Source organism: Colobus angolensis, unplaced genomic scaffold (genome assembly GCF_000951035.1).
Source record: "Colobus angolensis palliatus isolate OR3802 unplaced genomic scaffold, Cang.pa_1.0 Scaffold132, whole genome shotgun sequence".
In the NCBI taxonomy this organism is placed as follows: Eukaryota; Metazoa; Chordata; class Mammalia; order Primates; family Cercopithecidae; genus Colobus; species Colobus angolensis.
In genome coordinates, this window is record NW_012114400.1 from 3195171 (window position 1) to 3217463 (window position 22293).

At 35.7% G+C, this 22293-nt stretch overlaps 1 protein-coding gene across 1 annotated transcript; it reads right to left on the bottom strand.

The window, feature by feature from the left end:
- Positions 1-997: 997 nt before the first annotated feature.
- On the bottom strand, positions 998-9627 carry PTGS2 (prostaglandin-endoperoxide synthase 2 (prostaglandin G/H synthase and cyclooxygenase)). Its single transcript, XM_011934191.1, has 10 exons — positions 9440-9627; positions 8531-8647; positions 8267-8410; positions 7469-7612; positions 6860-7041; positions 6049-6132; positions 5680-5926; positions 5112-5398; positions 4464-4611; positions 998-3971 (listed from the first exon to the last, which is right to left on the bottom strand). The coding sequence occupies exons 1-10, from the start codon at positions 9489-9491 to the stop codon at positions 3562-3564; spliced, it is 1815 nt and encodes a 604-aa protein (XP_011789581.1). The 5' UTR covers positions 9492-9627; the 3' UTR covers positions 998-3561.
- Between the last annotated feature and the right edge of the window lie 12666 nt (positions 9628-22293).

Sequence of the window (22293 nt, forward strand, 5' to 3'; positions counted from 1 at the left end):
AGAGCTTAAAAAAAGAGAGAGAGAAGACTGAATAGTAGTGCTCTGAGAAATGTAGAGAAAGACCAGGAGAGTATCAAACCATGAAGCCAAGGTGGGGGCAGGGGTACATTCAGTAAAGAGACTATAGCTATTTGTGTTGAATGCTACTGGGAAGCCAAATAAAAAACAGATTAGGAGAATGGCTGGATTTAATCAAGTTGTGCCAATTCAGCACAGTAGAGGGAGAGTATACAGAGCGGAAGGGAGTGATTAAAATGATGGATGATAAAATCTGAGCTAGATGCATATGGAAGTAAATGGAAAGATAAAAGAGGTAATAAATAGTGAAGTGATGAAGTTGGTAGATCGGTAGGCTCAGTGAGACTGAGAGTTAGATGTTAGAGTGTAAGCACTAAAATAGGTGAGCTGGAAGATGCTTGGAATCAAGATTTTGGAAGTGGTAGTGTAATTAATCATAATGATATCAAGATATGTATGATTTGAGAAAATGTGGTGGAGGAAGGCATCCCTGGAATGGCGAAGGCCAAAGAGGAGAGGCCAGGGAAGATGCTAAATATGTGGTCCATGTAGTTATTGAAATTGCCAAGATGTCAAGGATAGAGGTACAACAAAAGCCTATGAGCTTTTGTATCAATGATTTGCCCAACTTTGTATAATTTACTCCTCTTTGAACTTCTTTATTTTGTGCCTCCTTCATAATATTTGTCTTATTCTTTGTCTTACTGTGTATTTTCTTCTTCTTCTAGACTAGGCAATGAAAATAAGCTTGTTTGCCTTCTTCTATAAAGATACACAAGCTAGACATTTTCCAACACAATGTCACAGTGAATAAGAGATTATGAGATTTAAATAGTGACTCTAAGAAGCCTCTATGTAACTGAGGACAAAACTATTTCATGAAGGGTCAGCCCTAGTTTTGAATAGGTAGGAGAACGCAAGATAATGGTTTAAGAATAATGCTTCAGAGAAATCATATGTCATATGACAAAGATATATAGAAACAATCAAATTTTATTTTCAGAAAAGATCTGTCAATTTTTAAATAGTACAAAAATAAACAGACATTTGTTTCCAGACTTATCTTTTACATAAGTTAAATACACATTTGTCCGAGACACTGAAACATTCACATACACAACCCAAATTCCCAGGTTTGGTCAGCAGATCAATATTAATAACAAATCAAGTTTAAAAAAAATCAGTGAACAGTGTTTTATACAAGCATATTGACTATTTCTTTCTTAACCTTAAACCTTCTAAACATAAAATCGTAAAGAAGATTCTCCTGAGTTATTTATCTTTAATGATATTTATTTCATTTTCTCCCTCTTCCTAAAAGACAAACGTTTTCAATCATTTATGTAAATACTAACATTATCTATAATCAGTGTTTGATTTAAAAATATTAAAACCCACAGTGCTTGACCCAGAATATTTTCTCAATAAATTGTGGCTGAACAAATTAATGAAGCATCCATAGATGCCTCAAAACATTTTAAAAGGTCAGTCTTATGGCACCTTCAGGCTAATGAGACAATATTCTTTGTGGGCTAGCACATAGGCCTATACTAAGGACAAACATTCAACCTTAAATATCTCAATACACCAATCAGATTTCTAAAAATTTACTCACAAATTTTAATACAATCATTTCTTTGGATTGTTTACATGATAATTCAGAGAGGTAACCCCAAAGAAAATATACTGATTGTGACATAACGAAAAAAAATCAATGATTGTAGGCTTAAACACAGTTTATAACACTAGTGTCCTAATAAGACATAAATAATAATCTTCAATAAATTAAGTAATATACAGTACCATGAAATGTCAGTAACAATGAGATGTGGAAAAGAAGTATTATCATCATTACTATTATTGCTGAAAACTACTTAGACATTGTTTGGTTTGGTTTTTAAATAAGAAAGGGCATTAATTAGAATGGGAATGTAACATTTTTCCAGTCACAAACCCTGTACAGTTCTCTCTGAGGCACTAACCTCTTTGCAGGCATCTTGATTACAGATAGCTAAAATTAGCTATAAATAAAATTCTCTGCTTTTCACTTAAAATAAGTGTTTACTATTTTTAAAAGGGTCCTTTTGTTTTTCTTTTAATCTTCTTAAGAGGAGCGAAATACAGTCCTGATCTGAGGTTTCCCTGAAAACTTGCAAAAGTTCAGGTAAGAAAATACAGGCAGAGTCCAAAGAAAGTGAACTCTGATCTTAAAACCAGTGAAGCAAAAGAGGAGAAATAAAGTAATGAGAAGACAGTGTCTCTTGGCAAAATGGCTAAAAGAAGAAAAGAAAAGGAACAGCATGCAGGTAGCCAGGCTTGATTCCAATGCACCTACTGAACTGGCTTCAAGACTGAGAAAAAAATTAATGTGTGAAGTGAATTTAAGCATTTTGAAGAGGTATTTTATGAGGTCATTGCTACCTTTTGCAATGTGATATGGACTGCTAAATGAAACTGTGCAACAGAAAATCTGAGAAACATATCATTATCCAAGCACAACTTGGTACTTTATTAACCTCACAGCAAAATCTGAGTACCAGGCCTGCAGTACACAAGGATAAGAAAAAGTTTCCTTCAAAAGTTTAAACCTAAAGTTGAACTATAATTTGGTTTTCTTCTTTGTTATTGCTTATTTTAAAGGTAGACTCTTTGGCTGCTACAGATTTTACGTCTTACCAGCCATATAAACAAATTCTGGAATATCTCAACAAATATTCTTATTTTAAGATAACACTGCAGTGGCTCCACCACCTTAACACATTTGGCATTTTGATTTAAAAGGAAGTTGTAACAGTCACATTAAAAAGATTTACACTCTTGGTGAAAAAGGAATATCACTTATACAATATTTTAACAAGCAATTCTAGTATAATTTCTACTGATTTTACAGATTTAAATCCAAGACAGCTTCTTTTTGGTATATGTACAAATTTAATAACGTTAAGAAATAAAACAAGCCTTTACAGGTGATTCTACCCTATGAATTTAGAAATTTCAAATTATTGTTTCATTACTGATTTAAAAAAAGGTGACATGAAATTACTGGTAATGTCTAATTTAAACATTCATTTAGTAATGCACTGGTACCTGTTTTTGTTAGTTTGATGACAGAAAAATGTCAAAAGTATTTTAAAATTTCAGACATTAGTTGCTTCTAATGCATCATAGAAGATGCATTGGAAACATTGACAGTGTAAAAACTTTCAGCATTTTGCCATCTTGTGACAGCGTTTAAGTATTCAAACATCTTCACTTTTGTTCTTATAATATAAGTTGAAATTCAAGTAAAAAGGCATCAAAACTCATTTCTCTCTGGTTTATAAAAGAGAATGAAAACTGTTTTCCAAACTTAACAACAACAGCAAAATCTTGAGAGTAGTGACATAAAAGTCTTCACAAGTATGACTCCTTTCTCCGCAACAGGAGTACTGACTTCTGTTACAGAAGATGTTAAGTAACATAAGGAGTTTAATATAAATATTATTAAATAATTAAATTAATAGACATGGTTCATATAAATAAATAAATATGATCATTAGACTTCTACAGTTCAGTCGAACGTTCTTTTAGTAGTACTGTGGGATTGATATCATCTAGTCTGGAGCGGGAAGAACTTGCATTGATGGTGACTGTTTTCATGAGCTCTGGATCTGGAACACTGAATGAAGTAAAGGGACAGCCCTTCACGTTATTGCAGATGAGAGACTGAATTGAGGCAGTGTTGATGATTTGAAAACCCACTTCTCCACCAAAAGTGCTTGGCTTCCAGTAGGCAGGAGAACATATAACATTACCCATAAGTCCTTTCAAGGAGAACGGTGCTCCAACTTCTACCATGGTCTCACCAAAGATGGCATCTGGACGAGGCTTTTCTACCAGAAGGGCAGGATACAGCTCCACAGCATCGATGTCACCATAGAGTGCTTCCAACTCTGCAGACATTTCCTTTTCTCCTGTTAAGGCGATGAAGACAGATATAACCAATGTCAAACTTCACAAAATAAAACACAGTTTGATTCTTTTGCTCAATTTGCTGCCAACTTCTCTGTTTCCATTTGACCCCTGATTCTTTTAAGAAGTTTAGGGGCCAGGCATGGTGGCTCACACCTATAATCCCAGCACTGGGAGGCCGAGGCGGGCGGATCACTAGGTCAGGAGTTTGAGAACAGCCTGGCTAACACAGTGAAACCCCGTCTATAATAAAAATACAAAAAAATCATTCAGGCGTGCGGCGTGCACCTATAGTCCCAGCTATTCGGGAGGCTGAGGCAAGAAAATTGCTTGAACCCAGGAGGCGGAGGTTACAGTTAGCTGAGATGGCGCCACTGTACTACAGCCTGGGTGACAGAGCACGGCTCCATCTCAAAAACAACAACAACAACAACAAAAGAAAACAAAAAACAAACAAACAAAAAAAACGAAGAAATTTAGAAACTGTTTCTTACCTGTAAGTTCTTCAAATGATTCATAGGGCTTCAGCATAAAGCGTTTGCGGTACTCATTAAAAGACTGGTATTTCATCTGCCTGCTCTGGTCAATGGAAGCCTGTGATACTTTTTGTACTGCGGGTGGAACATTCCTACCACCAGCAACCTGTGGAAAGTAAAATTAGTTGTAAAACAAGAATTTTAGGCATATTTGCTGTTTGTATTCAGCTTGCCTTAGGTATAAATCAGGTAAGACTGAAACTCCCAGCTGAGACAATTTTTATTTGCTGGAAAGATGCTTACGTACATTTCAATAGGAGCTCTGCTTAAAATTCATTGGGACACCAGTCCAGAACGAATTTGCCTTTTTAAATTTCAAAAATGAAACTAGTATTCAAGCCTAAAATATTTATTCCTGTAGGATTATAGATACTTTTTGAAAATATCTATTTTTAAGGTAGGGGTACAATTTACTATTTGTTTGACAACTGTAGACTAAAAATTTAGACTTTTCAAACAAAGTTAGGCTTCTTATATCAATAAAATAATTTTATTAGCAATATAACTAACTACTCTTTTAGTAAGTTTAAGAAAAATAATTTCTGTGGCAGAAATTCTAAAGTTACTGACTAGTCCTTTGTTTTGGTTTTCAATAATAATGCTTACCCTGCCAGCAATTTGCTTGGTGAATGATTCAACAAACTGGGTAATTCCATGTTCCAGTAATATAGAGTTGTTGTAGATAAACTGTTGATAGTTGTATTTCTGGTCATGAATTTGAAAGGTGTCAGGCAGAAGGGGATGCCAGTGATAGAGGGTATTAAACTCAGCAGCAATACGATTTTGGTACTGGAATTGTTTGTTGAAAAGTAGTTCTGGGTCAAATTTCAGTTTGAAGTGATAGCCACTCAAGTGCTGTACATAATCTTCAATCACAATCTTAATAGTCTCTCCTATTTGCATAAAATAAAGAATAAAAACATTTATTTTTCTGATCACAAGCTTTCAAGCAATTGGAATGCAATTTTTAAAATTTGCTATTCCTTCATTTCTGTTTTCTTCCTTGTCAATATCAAAAGATAGCTATAGGATCAGTCATGCTTACATATTTAATGAATATAGAGTGTGTGAGTTTTCTTTTACCACATCTTGTCAGTTACTCAAAACATAAGAAAGGTAACACCTTAGTTTTCCCTGGGGAAGAGGGTTTTATATAAATCATTTTCTTGTTTACCTATCAGTATTAGCCTGCTTGTCTGGAACAACTGCTCATCACCCCATTCCGGATGCTCCTGTTTAAGCACATCGCATACTCTGTTGTGTTCCCGCAGCCAGATTGTGGCATACATCATCAGACCAGGCACCAGACCAAAGACCTCCTGCCCCACAGCAAACCGCAGATGCTCAGGGACTTGAGGAGGGTAGATCATCTCTGCCTGAGTATCTTTGACTGTGGGAGGATACATCTCTCCATCAATTATCTAAAAAAAACAGTAATAAATAAACATTAGTTAAAAAGTTAAGGAACACATTTTTAGGGATTTTAAAATATGGGTGTAAGCGATAAGTAATAACTAAGTCTTAATAGTCAAAGGAAGCATACCTGATATTTCATTTTTCCATCCTTGAAAAGGCGCAGTTTGTGCTGTCTATCCAGAGTTTCACCATAAATATGATTTAAGTCCACCTATAAAATGATGAAAAAACTTAATTTGTTGCTGTTGAAGTTTTTCTTAAAGTGTCTATCATATAATTCATCATTAAATAATTTGATGATTTAGCTTTCTTTAACATTGTTAAATAAAATAGACATTTTTTCATAGCCACAAATTGCTAAATTAATTTGTTTATCCACCGAAGCTACAAACTGATACGTCTTTGTGTTTAATGGACTTAACATACTATAAGGCGCTTATATCATATCTATTACATACTTCACTATGATGATATGGTAATTCTAAAAAAGTATAAAAATGTATTATTTATAAAAAATTCTTATGAATAACTTGAAGCTATGCTATTGAAATCCAAAAGAGAATAATGAGGCAGAAACCTCACCTTACAATATTGAAAGCAGCATAATCAGGGTACAATGTGTTTTTGAGGACATAACATTTTGCAGTACTAACATTTTAAACTAAAAAATACAAGGGTCAAATTACGAATAATAATACCTGTACATATGTATGCGTGTGAATGTTTCTATACGTGTGTGCATGTCTGTGTGTGTGTATAATTTTACTAGACCAGAGAAGTAAATGGAAAATTCCCTTAAGAATTTTATAGATAAGACTTTTTTTAAAAAAAGTGGGTAAGTTATTTGGATCTATCTATCTGTATATCTCCTTTAATGTTAGCCCTTGACTATGATTTGGTATAATTTTACTAACTCTAGGATATTAACTCTATCTTACCCCATGGCCCAGCCCTTTGGTGAAAGCTGGCCCTCGCTTATGATCTGTCTTGAAAAACTGATGCGTGAAGTGCTGGGCAAAGAATGCGAACATCATGTTTGTGCCCTGGGGATCAGGGATGAACTTTCTTCTTAGAAGAAATTTTTCCACAATCTCATTTGAATCAGGAAGCTGCTTCTTACCTGAAAGATAAGAAAGCTAAGATAAGAATCCATCTATGTATTCAAGAAAGCAGATAGTGACTGTCAATCTACCAGGAATTCTTCATTTATAAGAGAATTACAATTGTGAATGGGATCGTAATATAAACAACAGTTCTAAGATATGGGGGAACAACTTCTTACTGAATGATTTTATCTATTTTAATTAGAATTATTTAATTTCTAATGAAATAATTTGAAAATATTAAGACATTATACCAAGATGCTCATTTGCTTTTACAGAATAGTTTACATAGACTCATACTTTAAAAAATACCCATAGATATCCATGATAAAAGTAAAAACTGCTTTTGTTAATAAATAAATGGTAGTCTAAGGTCAAAACTTTTTTGGCAGCAATGCAGCCTGTCTTACAGTTAATACATCTCTATGGATTCTTATTAGTCACCTTTCACACCCAAGGGAGTCGGGCAGTCATCAGGCACAGGAGGTAGGGCTCTGGTATAATAGGAGAGGTTAGAGAAGGCTTCCCAGCTTTTGTAGCCATAGTCAACATTGTAAGTTGGTGGACTGTCAATCAAATGTGATCTGGCTGAAATTTTCAAAGAAAAAAGTTGTATTTATTCTCATTTGTTAAGTAAATCAACCATTATTTTTAATGTAAAATGTGGAAAGTGGCACTAGATGTTGAATTTAACTCCAAAAATAAAAAATAATCTATTTTAAAACAACTACACTTTAAAATCTAATGGCCATTTGAAATGCATATTTAATAAAATACATATACTCTGCACATTATAATCTGGCAATATTGATTTTTCAGGTAGCCATCTGCTCCCTATCCAAGAGGCCTATGAAGGGGAATGGCTGAGCATGGCACCTACTTTAGAATCATGGAAAGTTATTTTCTTGCTGATCCAAATCCAAATTTATTTTAATGGGTGCTACATGTTCAGAACAATTCTGAGACCCATGGGCATTCAATAAACAGCTGGACTGTGCTACCTCCACAAACTGACCAAATAGTAAAAGTTGGAAGACGTATACAGAGTTGTGAGTAGACTGTATAAACTGGATGGGACTAAATGTCAATAGTTTTGGCCATTAAGATGGAAGGCAAACTTAAAAGGTATCTTAAAACTCATTTTGATAAACTAGGAAATATGTTTTTAGATTAGGTTTACAGTATTATAAAGCATATTTTTCTTTGAGAAAACTAAAACCTTAGAAAGACACTTGTACTTACATGTCAACACATAACTCATAATTGCATTTTGAAGGAAGGGAATGTTATTCACAACGTTCCAAAATCCCTTGAAGTGGGTAAGTATGTAGTGCACTGTGTTTGGAGTGGGTTTCAGAAATAATTTTATTCTTGTCAGAAATTCCGCTTTAAGAAGAGGAAGAAAGGGAGGGAGAAATTAATGGGACTCATTATAACACACAAATCTATACAATGATAACTGTATCCAGTCCCACTCCTAATGAGGCAACCAAAGGACAAACTTACGTGTTGAGCAGTTTTCACCATAGAATCCTGTCCGGGTACAATCGCACTTATATTGGTCAAATCCCACACTCATACATACACCTCGGTTTTGACATGGGTAGGAACAGCAAGGATTTGCTACAATTAAAGAACAGCAAATAAATAATTCTCTAGTGTCTTAATCTTAATTTAAACATTTAATTGCTTTACTATGAGTCAACTTTACAATAATAAATTCAAGAAATATATAGGTAGTCATGAAAATACAATTTTTTAACCTGATTTAGAATGGATAAAACGTAGAAATACCAATTTTCTATTCTAAGTAAGGATAACAGCATATTCAACTTGGTACATCATGTTACTAAGCTTTTCTTAGTTAACTCTTTAGATGTTAAAATTAGCATTTTTAAGAAGTTCAAGTAAGTAGCACTTCGCTTTCCATATTAAAATGGATCTAGTACACTAATCAACATTTAGAGAAAAATTCAAAGTAAAACAGCTTACTTACTTTTGCTTATCCTAAAACAGAATCCGGACTTTCCTGGGGGCAGGAAAGAACTGACTAGAGTATTTAAAACAACTTCTTCCACTCAATAAAAAGAGGTCCAAATAAAAACAATTCACATATATTGATCAGATCCTATCTTACAATGACAACCTGCAAATTAGCATCATCTATCCCCATTTAGGAGGTGAGAGTGTCTCAGATCAGTTAAGTAACTGGCTCATAATGATCAGGGCTTGTGGGAAAGCTGGAATATCCACCGAGTTCTTTCGGACTCTAGCGGTCCAAGCTCTTTCCCAAGTCACGTAGCTTCTCTATTCGGAGAGAAGTTGGAGTACTGGGATAGACTCAGGAGGTCAGAGCGGAAACTCTGCCCGGGTGCGTGGAACCGGAGTCCCCGGTGCGCGGCGCCAGGTACTCACCTGCGTGGCCGAGCGCCAGGACTGCGCACAGCAGCATGGCGCGGGCGAGCATCGCGGCGGTGGGCAGGGCAGGGCGCGGCGCGGGCGTGGGCTTTGCTGTCTGAGGGCGTCTGGCTGTGGAGCTGAAGGAGGCGCTGCTGAGGAGTTCCTGGGCGTGCTCCTGAGGCTCACTGCAAGTCGTTTGACAACTGGTCGCCAACAGAGAGAACCTTCCTTTATATAAGGCTGAAAAACCAAGCCCATGTGACGAAATGACTGTTTCTTTCCGCCTTTTCGTACCCCCCACAAAATTTTCCCTCCTCTCCCCTTAAAAAAATTGCGTAAGCCCGGGTGGGGGCAGGGTTTTTTACCCACGCAAATGAGAAAATCGGAAACCCAGGAAGCTGCCCCAATTTGGGAGCAGAGAGGGTAGTCCCCATCTCCTCTCTGATCCCTCCCTCTCCTCCCCGAGTTCCACCGCCCCAGGCGCACAGGTTTCCGCCAGATGTCTTTTCTTCCTCCCAGTCTTTGCCCGAGCGCTTCTGAGAGCCAGTCCTGGACTGATCGCCTTGGATGGGATACCGGGGGAGGGCAGAAGGACACTTGGCTTCCTCTCCAGGAATCCGAGCGGCCCTGAGGACCGGGGGCGCAGGGAATCCCCTCGCCCGCAGCCGCCACTGTGTCTGGTCTGTACGTCTTTAGGGGGTCGAGGAAGTCATGTCGGGAGAGACCGGAGCGAATAAGGTTAAGAAAGGCTGAAGTGTTTTACGTTTTAGTGGCGACGCTTAATCGGCCGTATATCTGCTGTATATGCAGCACATACATACATAGCTTTTTTAAAAAACTCTTATTTTGTGGAATGAAATAGCTACCCTCAGTGTGCATAGCTGTAATTTATCTTTGTAGCTAAGTTGCTTTTAACAGAAGAAATACTGTTCTCCGCACCTTCACCCCCTCCTTGTTTCTTGGAAAGGCGGGGGAGGGGGGGCCGGGGTGGGGGAGCGGGGAAAGGTAAATACTCTTCATAATACTCCTCCTAAGCAGTTACCCTGTAAATAGTTAATGTGAGCTCCACGGGTCACCGATATAAAATTTCCTGCCTTCTGATGGACAAAGGAAGCGGCAATGGCCAGAATTTGCAGGGGCGCTAAATGTCCAAAACGTCTGCCTTAAAGCATTTCTCTCCCTGATGCGTGGATTATTTTGGTTACTAGCCCTTCATAGGAGATACCGGTAAAATAAATTCGAGTTTTAAAGTTCACTCTTTTGTCTTTTCTGTCCACTTTTCCAAGATTATGAATTGTGACCATGGATCAAAGTACAACATAGCATTTACTTTTCCGTTGCCTGGGCTAATTTTCTGTTCTCGTTTTGGAACATAGTTGGATGAGGAATTAATTAGAGGGAAGGGAGATTTTGACAGTTGGAATTTCATCTTTGCTTTTGTTTAACATCTATCATGGGTAGTGCTCAGGGAGGAGTATGTGAGGGTGAGATACATACATATATATATATATATATACACACACACGCATATACATATATATACACACACATATATATATATATATACACCAGAAAAGAAGTGGAAAATAGAAAATTCAGTTATGTCCTAAATCCTTAGCATTTCAGGAAAAGGACAGCATAAAACCTGAAATAAAACTACACCAGATACCTCAATTCGTAGAAGTCTTATAAGAAAAAAATAAAGAAGAGACTCACTTGGGGTTTTATTTTTTTAACCGTTTTGCTTAATGTACACATCTGATTCTACATGAGACACAAATGACTAAAATTCCATCTCATCTAGGAAGCCTTTCTCCTCCTCTAGTCATATTTAATCATTGCGTTTATGGCACTCCCATCTATTACATGGAATCTTACATGAAATTTCAACTAAGAGCATAGATCATTTTCTTTTTGATAATTTAATAATTTCAACTTTCTGTTTCATTTTAAAGGAGTAGGTTGCATCTACTGAAATTTGAAGTTTATAGTTAGAGCTACTAATGTTAGTTTGGGTTAGAAGCCATGTTAGAATCCATACTGTGAGAATGTACTAAAATTTTACATTACAATCCTGAATTCATTTTGAAGTGATCATTATCACTGTCTTCCTTATCAGACATTAATTGTATACCTAGTATGTATAGAAGTGTGTTCTGTTGTCTGAAAAGAGATTTTGAATACAAAACTGAGGGGAAAACAGGGCATAAAGAATAATCATATTTAGATTACTTTAAACTCAAAAGAATTGAACTCCATTTATCTCATAGTGGAAATTCTGTCGCTTACACAGCAGGATAGAGTGAAGACAGTTCCGTGTACCTGGAAAGTCAAAAAAAGATGCAAGGAGAATCTGAGACTTTAAGGATGGGCAGAGTTTTAGTAAGAAGTGCAAATCTGAGCATAAGGGAAAAAATGACATAATCTATTAAATAACTTTGACAATTCTGAGACAATAAAATAAAATGGATAGGTACATTTGCGATGCTGGTCATGGGAGTATATTAAATGTGACAAACTAAATTAAGACAACTAAACCTGTTTTATATGGAAAAGTACTGTGACTATTGTGTACCATTAAAAAAAAAAGGTTTGATTATGTGAAACTTATAGTCCTCATGTTTGTATATATTCAGTGTTTCCGTGTTTATTTTAGGCAAATATATGGATCTGTTGTACAAAATTTCTATTAGCCTCTGAAATTTGTTGGGAAATACTCTACATGAAGAGAAAATAAGGAAGAATCTCAAAAATCTTCCAGAGCATTCTGTTGAGTTTTACTGCCCCCTTCTGCTGCTTGAATTTTTATCCACTTTTTTCCTAAGATGCTGAGAAGATCGCCAGACAGATTTTGTGTTTAATTTTATAATGTTCTAAACATTCACATATTGCACTGTTCATTTCACATTTGTTTCATGAATATGTTGAAAAAAATGAAATATTTATTAATTGAAGCAATAAGCCATTCATGTGAGTTAAAAGAAAATGAACAATAAAGACTCTTGATGTCCAAAATTCCAAACAAACTAACTTTTTTTCCCCCTTTCTTGTACTTTGAGCAGGGTTCTACTACTCAGACAGATAGATCCATTATCTCCGGCAAGGGTCTTCTTTCTATTTCCCTCACTTCTTCTTTGGTGGGTTTAGTGGTTCACTTAGAGAGTGAAGATCGCCCCTTGTCTTTTTTCTTTCATGGCATGTTGGCTGAAAAAAGAGCTTTGTTGTCTGGTGTCAGGGTTATTCTTAACATATTGTGGCAAGGTTATGCCGTGAAGTATATCTCTTCCTTGAGTAGCAGAAATGCTACTTACAGAGGATTCTACTTTAGTGCTTTAGTAGAGCCTGATTATTTACCCATTCTTAGCTACACAAGATAGTTTTGAGGCTATAAACAAAAGCATATAATTTGCTAAATTAATAAAAGTCCTTTCAGAGAAGTCAATGAAGAAACACTTAAAAAATCTATTTCTAAGTTTTATAAAACACTGATCTCCTGTCTTTTTCTCAAATATCTCAATTCTTTGATGGATTTTTCTTTTACTTCATTTTTTTTTGTGATTGTTTATTATAATACTCAAATGAGCCAAAGTAGTTGAACACAATCTTTGTATTGGACCTAGAAATGTCACAAAGGGACAAGGAAGGGAAAGAGAGTGTGAGTGGGTGCACTGGAGCAGGCAGGATGTGAACATACTCACCCACAGAATATGAGGCTTAGGACTTTCACTTTCTGATCTGGCATGTCAGGAAGGAGCTTGGAAATTGTCACTTCTTCCTATAAACAAGTAAAAATCTAAGCAAACTGAAAAATCAACACTCTTAGAAGTGTCACGGAAGTGAGGTGAGGAGGTCAAAATCCTATTTAAAAATTTTGAAAGACAGGCCATACAAGAAGAACAACTTACCGGAGCAGAAATGCACAGGCAGAAATCTCCGTGAAAACCAGTACCTGGGTAGGAAAACCTGAACTGTAATTGATGAATTGCTGGAGGTTCAGCGCAGATAAGTCTGCGAAGGAAAAACTCTGGAAGACTCCCACATTTTTGTGAGTTTTGCTTCCTGGAGCTCTACTAGGTTCTCACAGTGAATATCAGAGAAAACTCCCCCTCAGCTCCATCAGAGTACCGTGTTCTGAACAAGGTCTATACTCAAGAGAAACTATTTTATAATATTAGAGCCTAAACTATTGGGATTTTGTCAGAGCCTAACTGAACTAGAAGAAGGAAAATACCCAAATTTAACTGGCTCTAGGCTTCCATACGGGGGGGAAGAAAAATACCTAACTCCAGCCCTCTCTTTAGCTTCTACATTGGAGAAGGGAAATATCCAATTCCAGCCCCCTCCAGTGATCTTGTGCCACTTAAGGAGAGGAAAGGAGTGGAATGAAAAACACTTGTGAAGTCACTGTTCAAAGGCACAGGCTCACTAAAAGACTAAGACCTGATATAAGACTATAGAATGCTTCACTTCCCCTGACCTCTTATCATCACGTTACTGTTTATTGAGTTTCTTTCACTCAGTGCATCATGCTGGCTTTCAACAAAAAATTAGAAGGCACACTAAAAGACAAAAACACAGCTTGAAAAGACAGACCAAGCATCAGAATCAATGTCAAATATGGCAGAGATGTTGAAATTACAATACCTATGAATTTAAAACAACTGCAATTACTATGCTAAGACAACACGCAAGAATAGGTTGGTAATGTAAATAGACAGATGGCAATTCTAAGAAATAATCAGAGAAATGCTAGAATCAAAAACACTGGAACAGAAGTCAAGAATGCCTTTAAGGGCTCATTAGTAGACCAGACATGGTGAAAGAAAGAATCCCTGCAACTGCAGATATATAACTAGAGACTTCTAAAACTGATAATCAAAGAAAAAAACACTGAACAAAACCAAAACATAATCTCCAAGAAACACTGAGCAACTATAAAAGGTGTAATATACATAGAAGGAAAGAATAGAAGGAGAAGAAAGGAACAGAAGCAATCTTTTAAGTAATAATGATAAGAATTACATCTGACTTCTTCTCAGATACCATAAAAAGAAGAAAAAAGTGAAATGAATTAATTCACGTTGAGAGGAAACAACCCACCATCCTAGAATTCTGTACCCTACAAAATTATCTTTCAAAAGTGAAAGAGAAATAAGGTTTTCTCAGACAAATGAAAACTGAGGCAAGCTGTGGCCAGTAGATCTGTTTTGTGAGAAATGTTAAAAGAAGTTATTGAGATAAGAAAAATGATATGAGTTAGAAACTTGGATCTACATATTAAAGAAAAAAAGCATTAGAGAAGAAATAAGTGAAGATAAATAAAAATATTTCTTTTTCGTTTTTTTGAGACAGGGTCTCACTCTGTCACCTAGGCTGGAGTGCAGTAGCTTGATTTCAGTTCACTGCAACCTCTGCCTCCCAGGCTCAAGCAATCCTCCCACCTCAGCGTCCCGAGTAGCTGTGACCACAGGCCCATGCCACTATGTCCAGCTATTTTTTTTTTTTTTTTGTATTTTTTTGGTAGAGACAGGATTTCACTATGTTGCCCAGACTGGTCTCGAATTCCTGAGCTTGAGCAATTCATCAGCCTCCCAAAGTGCTGGGATTACATGAGTGAGCCACCACACCTGGCCTATTTTTCTTATTTTAAATTGATATAATAGATAACATTTTTTGAAATAATAATAGCAATAATGTATTGAAAGATTACAGCTTACATGCAAGTGAAATGAATAACAGCAAAGACAGAAAGAATGAGAGAAAGAAATTAGGAATGACATTATTATTAGGTGCTTGCACTACCCATGAAACAGTGTCGTGTTTTTTGAAAGGAGAATTGGACTGGTTGTAAATGTACATTGCAACCTTCAGAGCAGTCACTAAAAAAGTCAAAAAGAAAGATAATTCATATGCTAAGAAGGGAGAGAAAATAGAATGATAAAAAATACTCAAATGAAACCTAAAATAACAGAAAAAGGAGCAAACAAATAGGAGCAGAAAGTAAGGGCAATGAAAAATAGAAAACAGTAACAAACATGGTAGATATTAATTATTAATTTGACTATATCTGTAATCAACTTAAGCAGCTCTCTGGGTAATCACAGGGATGAGAATAAAAAAAATAAGTATCAATGGTCTAAATATATCAATTAAAAGATAAAGATTGTCAGAGTGGATCAAACCAATACTCAAGTATTTCTTTTTATTTTATTTCCCACCTGGCCATCCCTACCAAGTATATGTTTTCTGTAAAAACCCCACTTTAAATACAAAGTCAAGTGCAGATTAAAATGGTAAGAATAGAGAAAGAGAGAGCATGCTAACACTAATCAAATAAAGCCAGAGTAGTTCTGCTAATTTCCAACAGGGCAAATTTATGAGCAAGAAATATTATCAGGAATAAAGGGAAATGTTACATGTGATGGAAAGGTAAATTCTCCAAGAAGATACAACAATTCTTAATGTGTATGTGCCAAACAATGGAGCATCAATATATATGAGACAAAACTGATAAAACTGCAAAGAAAAATAGATTAATTCATTATTGTGGTTGGAGACTTCAACAGCCCTGTGTCAGAAATAGACAGATACAGCAGACAGAAAATCATTTAGGACATAGCTGAACTCAGCAGCATCATTAATCAACTGGATGTAACTGACATCTTTAGGCTACTTTATCCAATAACAGCAGAACATACATTATTTTCTAAGGAACAGAACATACATCAAGATAAACCACATTCTGGGCCATAAAACATACCTTAACACGTTTACAAGAATATAAATCATACAATATATGCTCTCAGGCCATAATATAATTAAACTAGAAATGAATAATAGAAAGATAGCTGAAATACTCCCAAATATTTGGAGATCACACAGAACACTTCTGAATAACACAAAGAGAAATCACAATAGAAATTAAGAACCTCTTTTGAGCTAAATAACAATAGAGTTGAAATATTGTAGGATGCAGTGAAAGCAATGCTTAGAGGGAAATGTATAGCATTGAGAGGTATTAGAAAACAAGAAAGCTCTAAAATCGATAATATAAGCTTCCATTTTAGGAGACTACAAAAAGAAAAGTAATTAAATTCAAAGTAAGCAGAGGAAAAGAAATAATAAAAAATTAAAATAGATATCAATCAAATCAGAAACAGAAAATCAAAAAAGAAAATGGGTGAAATCAAAAAACTGGTTCTTTTAAAAGACATAAAGTAGATTGCTCTAGTCAGGCTAAGGAAAAAAAGAAAAGACGCTAATTATTAATATCAGAAACGAGAGCTCCACTGTGATGGCTCATGCCTGTAATCCTGGCACTTTTGGAGGCCAAGGCAAGAGGATTGCCTGAACCCAGGAGTTCGAAGTTGGTGAACTATGATTACACCACTGCACTCCAGCCTGGGTACCAGAGGAGACCTTGTATCTAATTTTTTTTTTAAACTAGAAATAATAGAGGAGACATCACTACAGATTCCATGGACATTGAGAGGATAATAAAGGAATGCTATGAACAACTTTTGACCATGGATTTGATGACCTAGATGAATTTCTAGAAGGTACGATCTGCCAAAATTCACACAATAAAAAATTGACGGTCTGAATTGGCCTATCTCTATTAAAAATTTGAAATAATAATTGATAACCTTCCAAAACAGAAAGAATCAAGCTCATATAAGTTCACTGGTGAGTACTACTAGACATTTAAGAAAACATTATACTAATTCTTTATAATCACTTTCAGAGGATAGAAGCAGAAAGAATATTTTCTAACTCATTCTATGAGGTCAGTATTGCCTCATAGATTGTAAAGGCATTACAAGAACATACAATAACATACTAATATCTCTCATGAACATATATGCAAAACCACTCAATGAAATACTGGTAATCCAATCAAACAATATACACAAATAATTATGCACCATGACCAAGTCAGATTTGTCCCAGTATGGAAGGCTGGTTTAACATTGAACATTTAATTGACAATCTATCACATGAACAGACTAAAGAAAAATCACACAATTATATCAATAGTGCAGAAAAAAGCATTTGACAAAGTCCAATATGCATCATAATAAAAACAAACAACAAAGTAGAAATAGAGGGAAGTTTCCTCAAGTTGATGATGAACATCTACCAAAAACTTATAGCTAACACTGTAATTAACGATGGGGGACTAGAAGCTTTCTTACTAATACCAGAAGTGACAAAATTTTGTTCTTTCTCACCATTCTTTTTCTTTTTTCTTTATTTATTTTTTGTTTTTTGAGATGGAGTCCAGAAATCAACAAGTGGAATTTGAAATTAAAAACACATTACCATTTACATTAGCACCCTCCAACATTAAATATTTAGGTATAAATCTAACTAAATATGTATGAGATCTGTATGAGAAAAATGACAAAACTCTGACGAAAATATCAGAAGAACTAAATAAATGGAGAGATATTACATGTTCAGAGCTAGAAAGACTCGTGATTGTCAAGATTTCAGTTCTTCTTAAATTAATCTATAGAAGCAACATAATTTCAATAAAAATTCCAGCACATTGTGTTGTGGATGTTGACAAACTTATTCTAAAGTTTATATGGAAGCTGGGCACAGTGGCTCATGCCTGTTATCCTAGCACTTTGGGAGGCTAAGGCAGGAGGATTGCTTGAGCCTAAGAGTTCAAGATCAGCCTGGACAACATAGTGAAATTCTGTGTTTACAAAAAAATTCGCTGGGCTTGGTGATACGTGCCTATAGTCCCAGCTACTCAGGAGGCTGGGAGGGGAAGATTCCCTGAGCCCAGGAGGTTGATGCTGTGATGAGCTGTGATCAACACCACTGCTCTTCAGCCTGGGCAATAGAGTGAGAACCCTGTCTCAAAAAAAGGAAGTTTATGTGGGGAGGCAAAAGACCCAGAACAGCCAACTCAATACTGAAGGAGAAGAACAAAGTTGCAGGACTGACACTATCTTACTTCAAGACTTACCATTAAAGCTACAATAATCAAGACAGCATGGTATTTGCAAAAGAATCGACAAATAGATCAATAGAATAGAGTCCAGAAATAGACCCACATAAATATATTCAACTAATTTTTGACAAAGGATACATGGCAATACAATGGAACAAAGATAGCGTTTTCAACAAATGGTGCTAGAAAAACTGAACATCAACAAGCAAAAAAAAAAAAAAAAACAGACTCTTGATACAGACCTTACATTTTTAATAAAAGTTAACTCAAAATAGGTTATAGACCTAAATGTAAAATTATAAAAGTCAGATGATAACATAGAAGGAAATCTAGATGACTTTGGGTATGGCAATGATTTTTTTTTAGATACACAAGGGCATGATTCATGAAAAGAAGTAATTGACAATTTGGACTTTAGTAAAATTAAAAACATCTGCTTCACAAAAGACACTGTCAAAAAAGAATGGGAAGACAAGTCCCAGACAGGGAGAAAATATTTGTGAAAAATATTTCAGATAAAAGACTGTTATCCAAGAATATACAAAGATGCTTACAACTCAAAAACAGTAAAACAAACAATGCAGTTAAAAAATAAGTCAAAGACCTGAATAGACACAGTGCCAAAGAATACACACGTAATACATGGCAAACAAGCATATGAAAATATTTACCATGACACATGTCTTCAGGGAAATGCAAATTAAAACAAAATGAGATAATACACACCTATTGGAATGGCCAAAATCCAGAACATTGTCCACGCAGTATACTGGTGAGGAAATGAAACAAGCAAAATGTTCATTCATTGCTGATGGAAATGCAAAATAGTACAGCCACTTTGGAGGATGGCTTGGCAGGTTCTTACAAAAATAAATATACTCTTACTACGTGATCCAGCAGTCACACACCTTGGTGTTTACCAAAATGAGCTGAAAAGTATGTCCACACAAAAGCTGCATGCAGATGTTTTTGGCAACTTTATTCTTAATTTCAAAAACTTGGAAACAATCCAGATGTACTTCAGAAGGGGAATGAATTAATTGTGATATATTCAGTCAGTAGAGCATTACTCAGCACTGAAAGAAAATGAGGTATCATCCATGAAAAGACATGGAGGAATCTTAAATATTTATTACTAAGTGAAAGAAACCTATCCGAAAAGGATACCTACTGTAGGATTCCAACAATATGACATTCTGGAAAAGGCAAAGCTATGGAGACAGTAAAAGGAGTAGTGGTTGCCAGAAGTTGGGGTTGGGGGTGAGGATGAAAAGGCAGAACACAAAGGATTTTTAGGGCAGTGAAACTATTCTATATGATACTATAATGGTGGATATAAAGCCGGGTGCGGTGGCTCATGCCTGCAATCCCAGCACTTTGGGAGGCTGAGGTGGGCGGATCATGAGGTCAGGAGATCGAGATCATCCTGGTTAACATGGTGAGACCCGTCTCTACTAAAAAAATACAAAAAAAAAAAAAAACCCAGACGTGGTGATGGGCGTTGGTAGTCCCAGCTACTCAAAAAAAAAGGTGGATACATGTCATTATACATTTTCAAAACCATAGCTTGCACAACACCAAGAATGATCCCTAATGTAAACTAGGGACTTTGGGTGATACTGATGTGTCAATGTAGATTCATTGATTATAATAATTGTACCACTCTGGTGAGGAATGCTGATAGTACATGAGCTTGCCTTGTAAAGAAAGGTACAGGGGTTCTGTGGGAACTCTCTGTACTTTCTGCTCAATTTTGCTGTGACTCTGAACTGGGCTTCAAATGAACTCATTTTGCATGTTAATTTTACCTCTTATAGATATTACATTTTATTATTAGTGGCGTAAGAAAACGACATCCACCACACGAGCCACAGGACTGTTCTGCTGAAGGCTATGCATACTTGTTTGCTGATTCTTGATAATCATTGGGAAAACTTCAAGGTTAAATGCTGTAGATTGAATAGTGTTAGATGCTCATTGAGGTACTCATGGAAAGTTTACTTCCTTTCTTAACTAAAACCTCCCTCTACCCTAAGGACAAGGATTGCTTTCCAAACATCTGAAAATTTTATTCCTTCTCTCACCTCCTTCATTTCCAAAGATGGAATTTATGTGAAGCCTCTTTCTTCCTCTCTTGAATCACTACTCTCTTGTTTCATAGGTTCACATCTTTCCCAATAGCTTCCACAAGCACTTCAGGGTTTCTTGCTTCCAAAGCTTTATCTCTAACCGTTACTCTTACCTGAAGCTCAAAACCATTTGTGAAATTGTCCCCCGAATCTTTTCATATGACCATACTAAAAACTCAACTTATTCTCTTAACAAAAAGTAATTTTCCTTTAATATTTTCCATAGGAATGAACAGGTTCACAATTTGCCAAGATTTATTATTAGTATTCATCAACATTTAATGTGCTACACATTTTACTTTCATATTTTGTTTACTACCTGTCTTCTTCCCCTTCCAGATATGTAAATTCCATGATGGTCAAGTTTTTGTCTCCTTTGTTTACTGCTGTATTCCAAGCACCTAGAAGAATGACTAGCATACACTAGTGCTCAATACTTACTGAATAAATGGGTGATTCTATCTTCTTTGAAATCAACTTCAAAAATTAGATGACCTTCATTTTATCATGTAGCTATTTCCTAAGAATATAATTTTAAAATCAAAGTCATCAGCATTTTTGAAGCCCTTAATTTTTTTTTTTTTCAGATGTAAAGGAGTAAGACTAAAAAAGCTCTTTTTAAAATGCAATTGGTGTTGCAGACACTGCTGGAGTCATCTTGATGTGATGACTGGAGCTGTTGCAGCCATCTTGCACCTGAGGAACAAGTCAACTTACCATGATATAAGAAAAAAATGCTAAAAAGAACCCTAGTTTTTGATGATATTATTGGGAAGGAGTCCTGATCAATTTCCCATAGACCTTGCCCAACCTATACATTTATTGTTTAATAAGTCCCAACAGCTACACATAAGCAGTTGGGCTGAATATATGTCAATTTTAAGGTCTCCTAGTTTTTAAACATATACAGATGGCCCTTGAAAAACACAGTTTGAACTACATGGATCCACTTTATGCAGTTTTTGCAATAAATATATTGGAAAATTTTTAAAGACATGTTTGGCAATTTGAAAAATCTCACAAACTATGTAGCCAAGAAATACTGAAAACAAGAGAAAAGGTTAGGTATGTCACAATTCATGAAATATACATTGATACTAGTTTATTATTTACTACCATAAAATGTATACAAATCTGTAATAAAAATTAAGATTTATCAAAACCTAGACACAAAAACACAGACCATACATGGTGCCATTTGCAATGAAGAGTAATATAAACAAATGTAAAGATGTAGCATTAGACTATAGCTGCATGAAATTAACTGTAGTACATACTGTACTACTGTAATAATTTCAGAGCCAGCTCTTGTTGCTATTGTAGTGCCCTCAAGTGTGGTGGTTACCTGCTTCAAACACCTCCCTGTGATGCTAATCACCTCCACATGAGTAGTTCATCTCTCCAGTAAATTGTATATCCCAGTAAAAAGTAATCTCTGATGGCTCTTGTGTCTCTTTCATTGTGTTTAGTGCAATACTGTAAACCCTGACTAACACCGTGGGACCCACACAAAGTGCCATTAATGATGCTGGAAGTCGTCTCAAAAAGCAGAGAAAAGTCATGACATTACAAGAAGAAGTTGAATTGCTTGATATGTACCATAGATTCAGTTCTTCAGCTTCAATTGCCTGTGGTTTCAAGATATATGAATCCAACATAAGGATCTCTGTAAAAAAAAAATAGAAAAGGAAATTCGAGAAGCCATAGCTGTAGCCATGCCAGCAGGTGTGAGAAACTTGCACTTTTTGCAAAATATCATTTTATCTTTTATGGAA

What these genes read in the sequence shown, in the direction of transcription:
- PTGS2 (XM_011934191.1), bottom strand. Translation starts at nt 9,491, where the DNA reads ATGCTCGCCCGCGCCATGCTGCTGTGCGCAGTCCTGGCGCTCGGCCAC. An exon ending in GACTCCCTTGGGTGTGAAAG is followed by an intron (nt 7,042 to 7,468) that starts GTGACTAATAAG and finishes CTTATCTTTCAG; the next exon opens with GTAAGAAGCAGCTTCCTGAT. An exon ending in CCAAGCAAATTGCTGGCAGG is followed by an intron (nt 4,612 to 5,111) that starts GTAAGCATTATT and finishes TACTTTCCACAG; the next exon opens with GTTGCTGGTGGTAGGAATGT.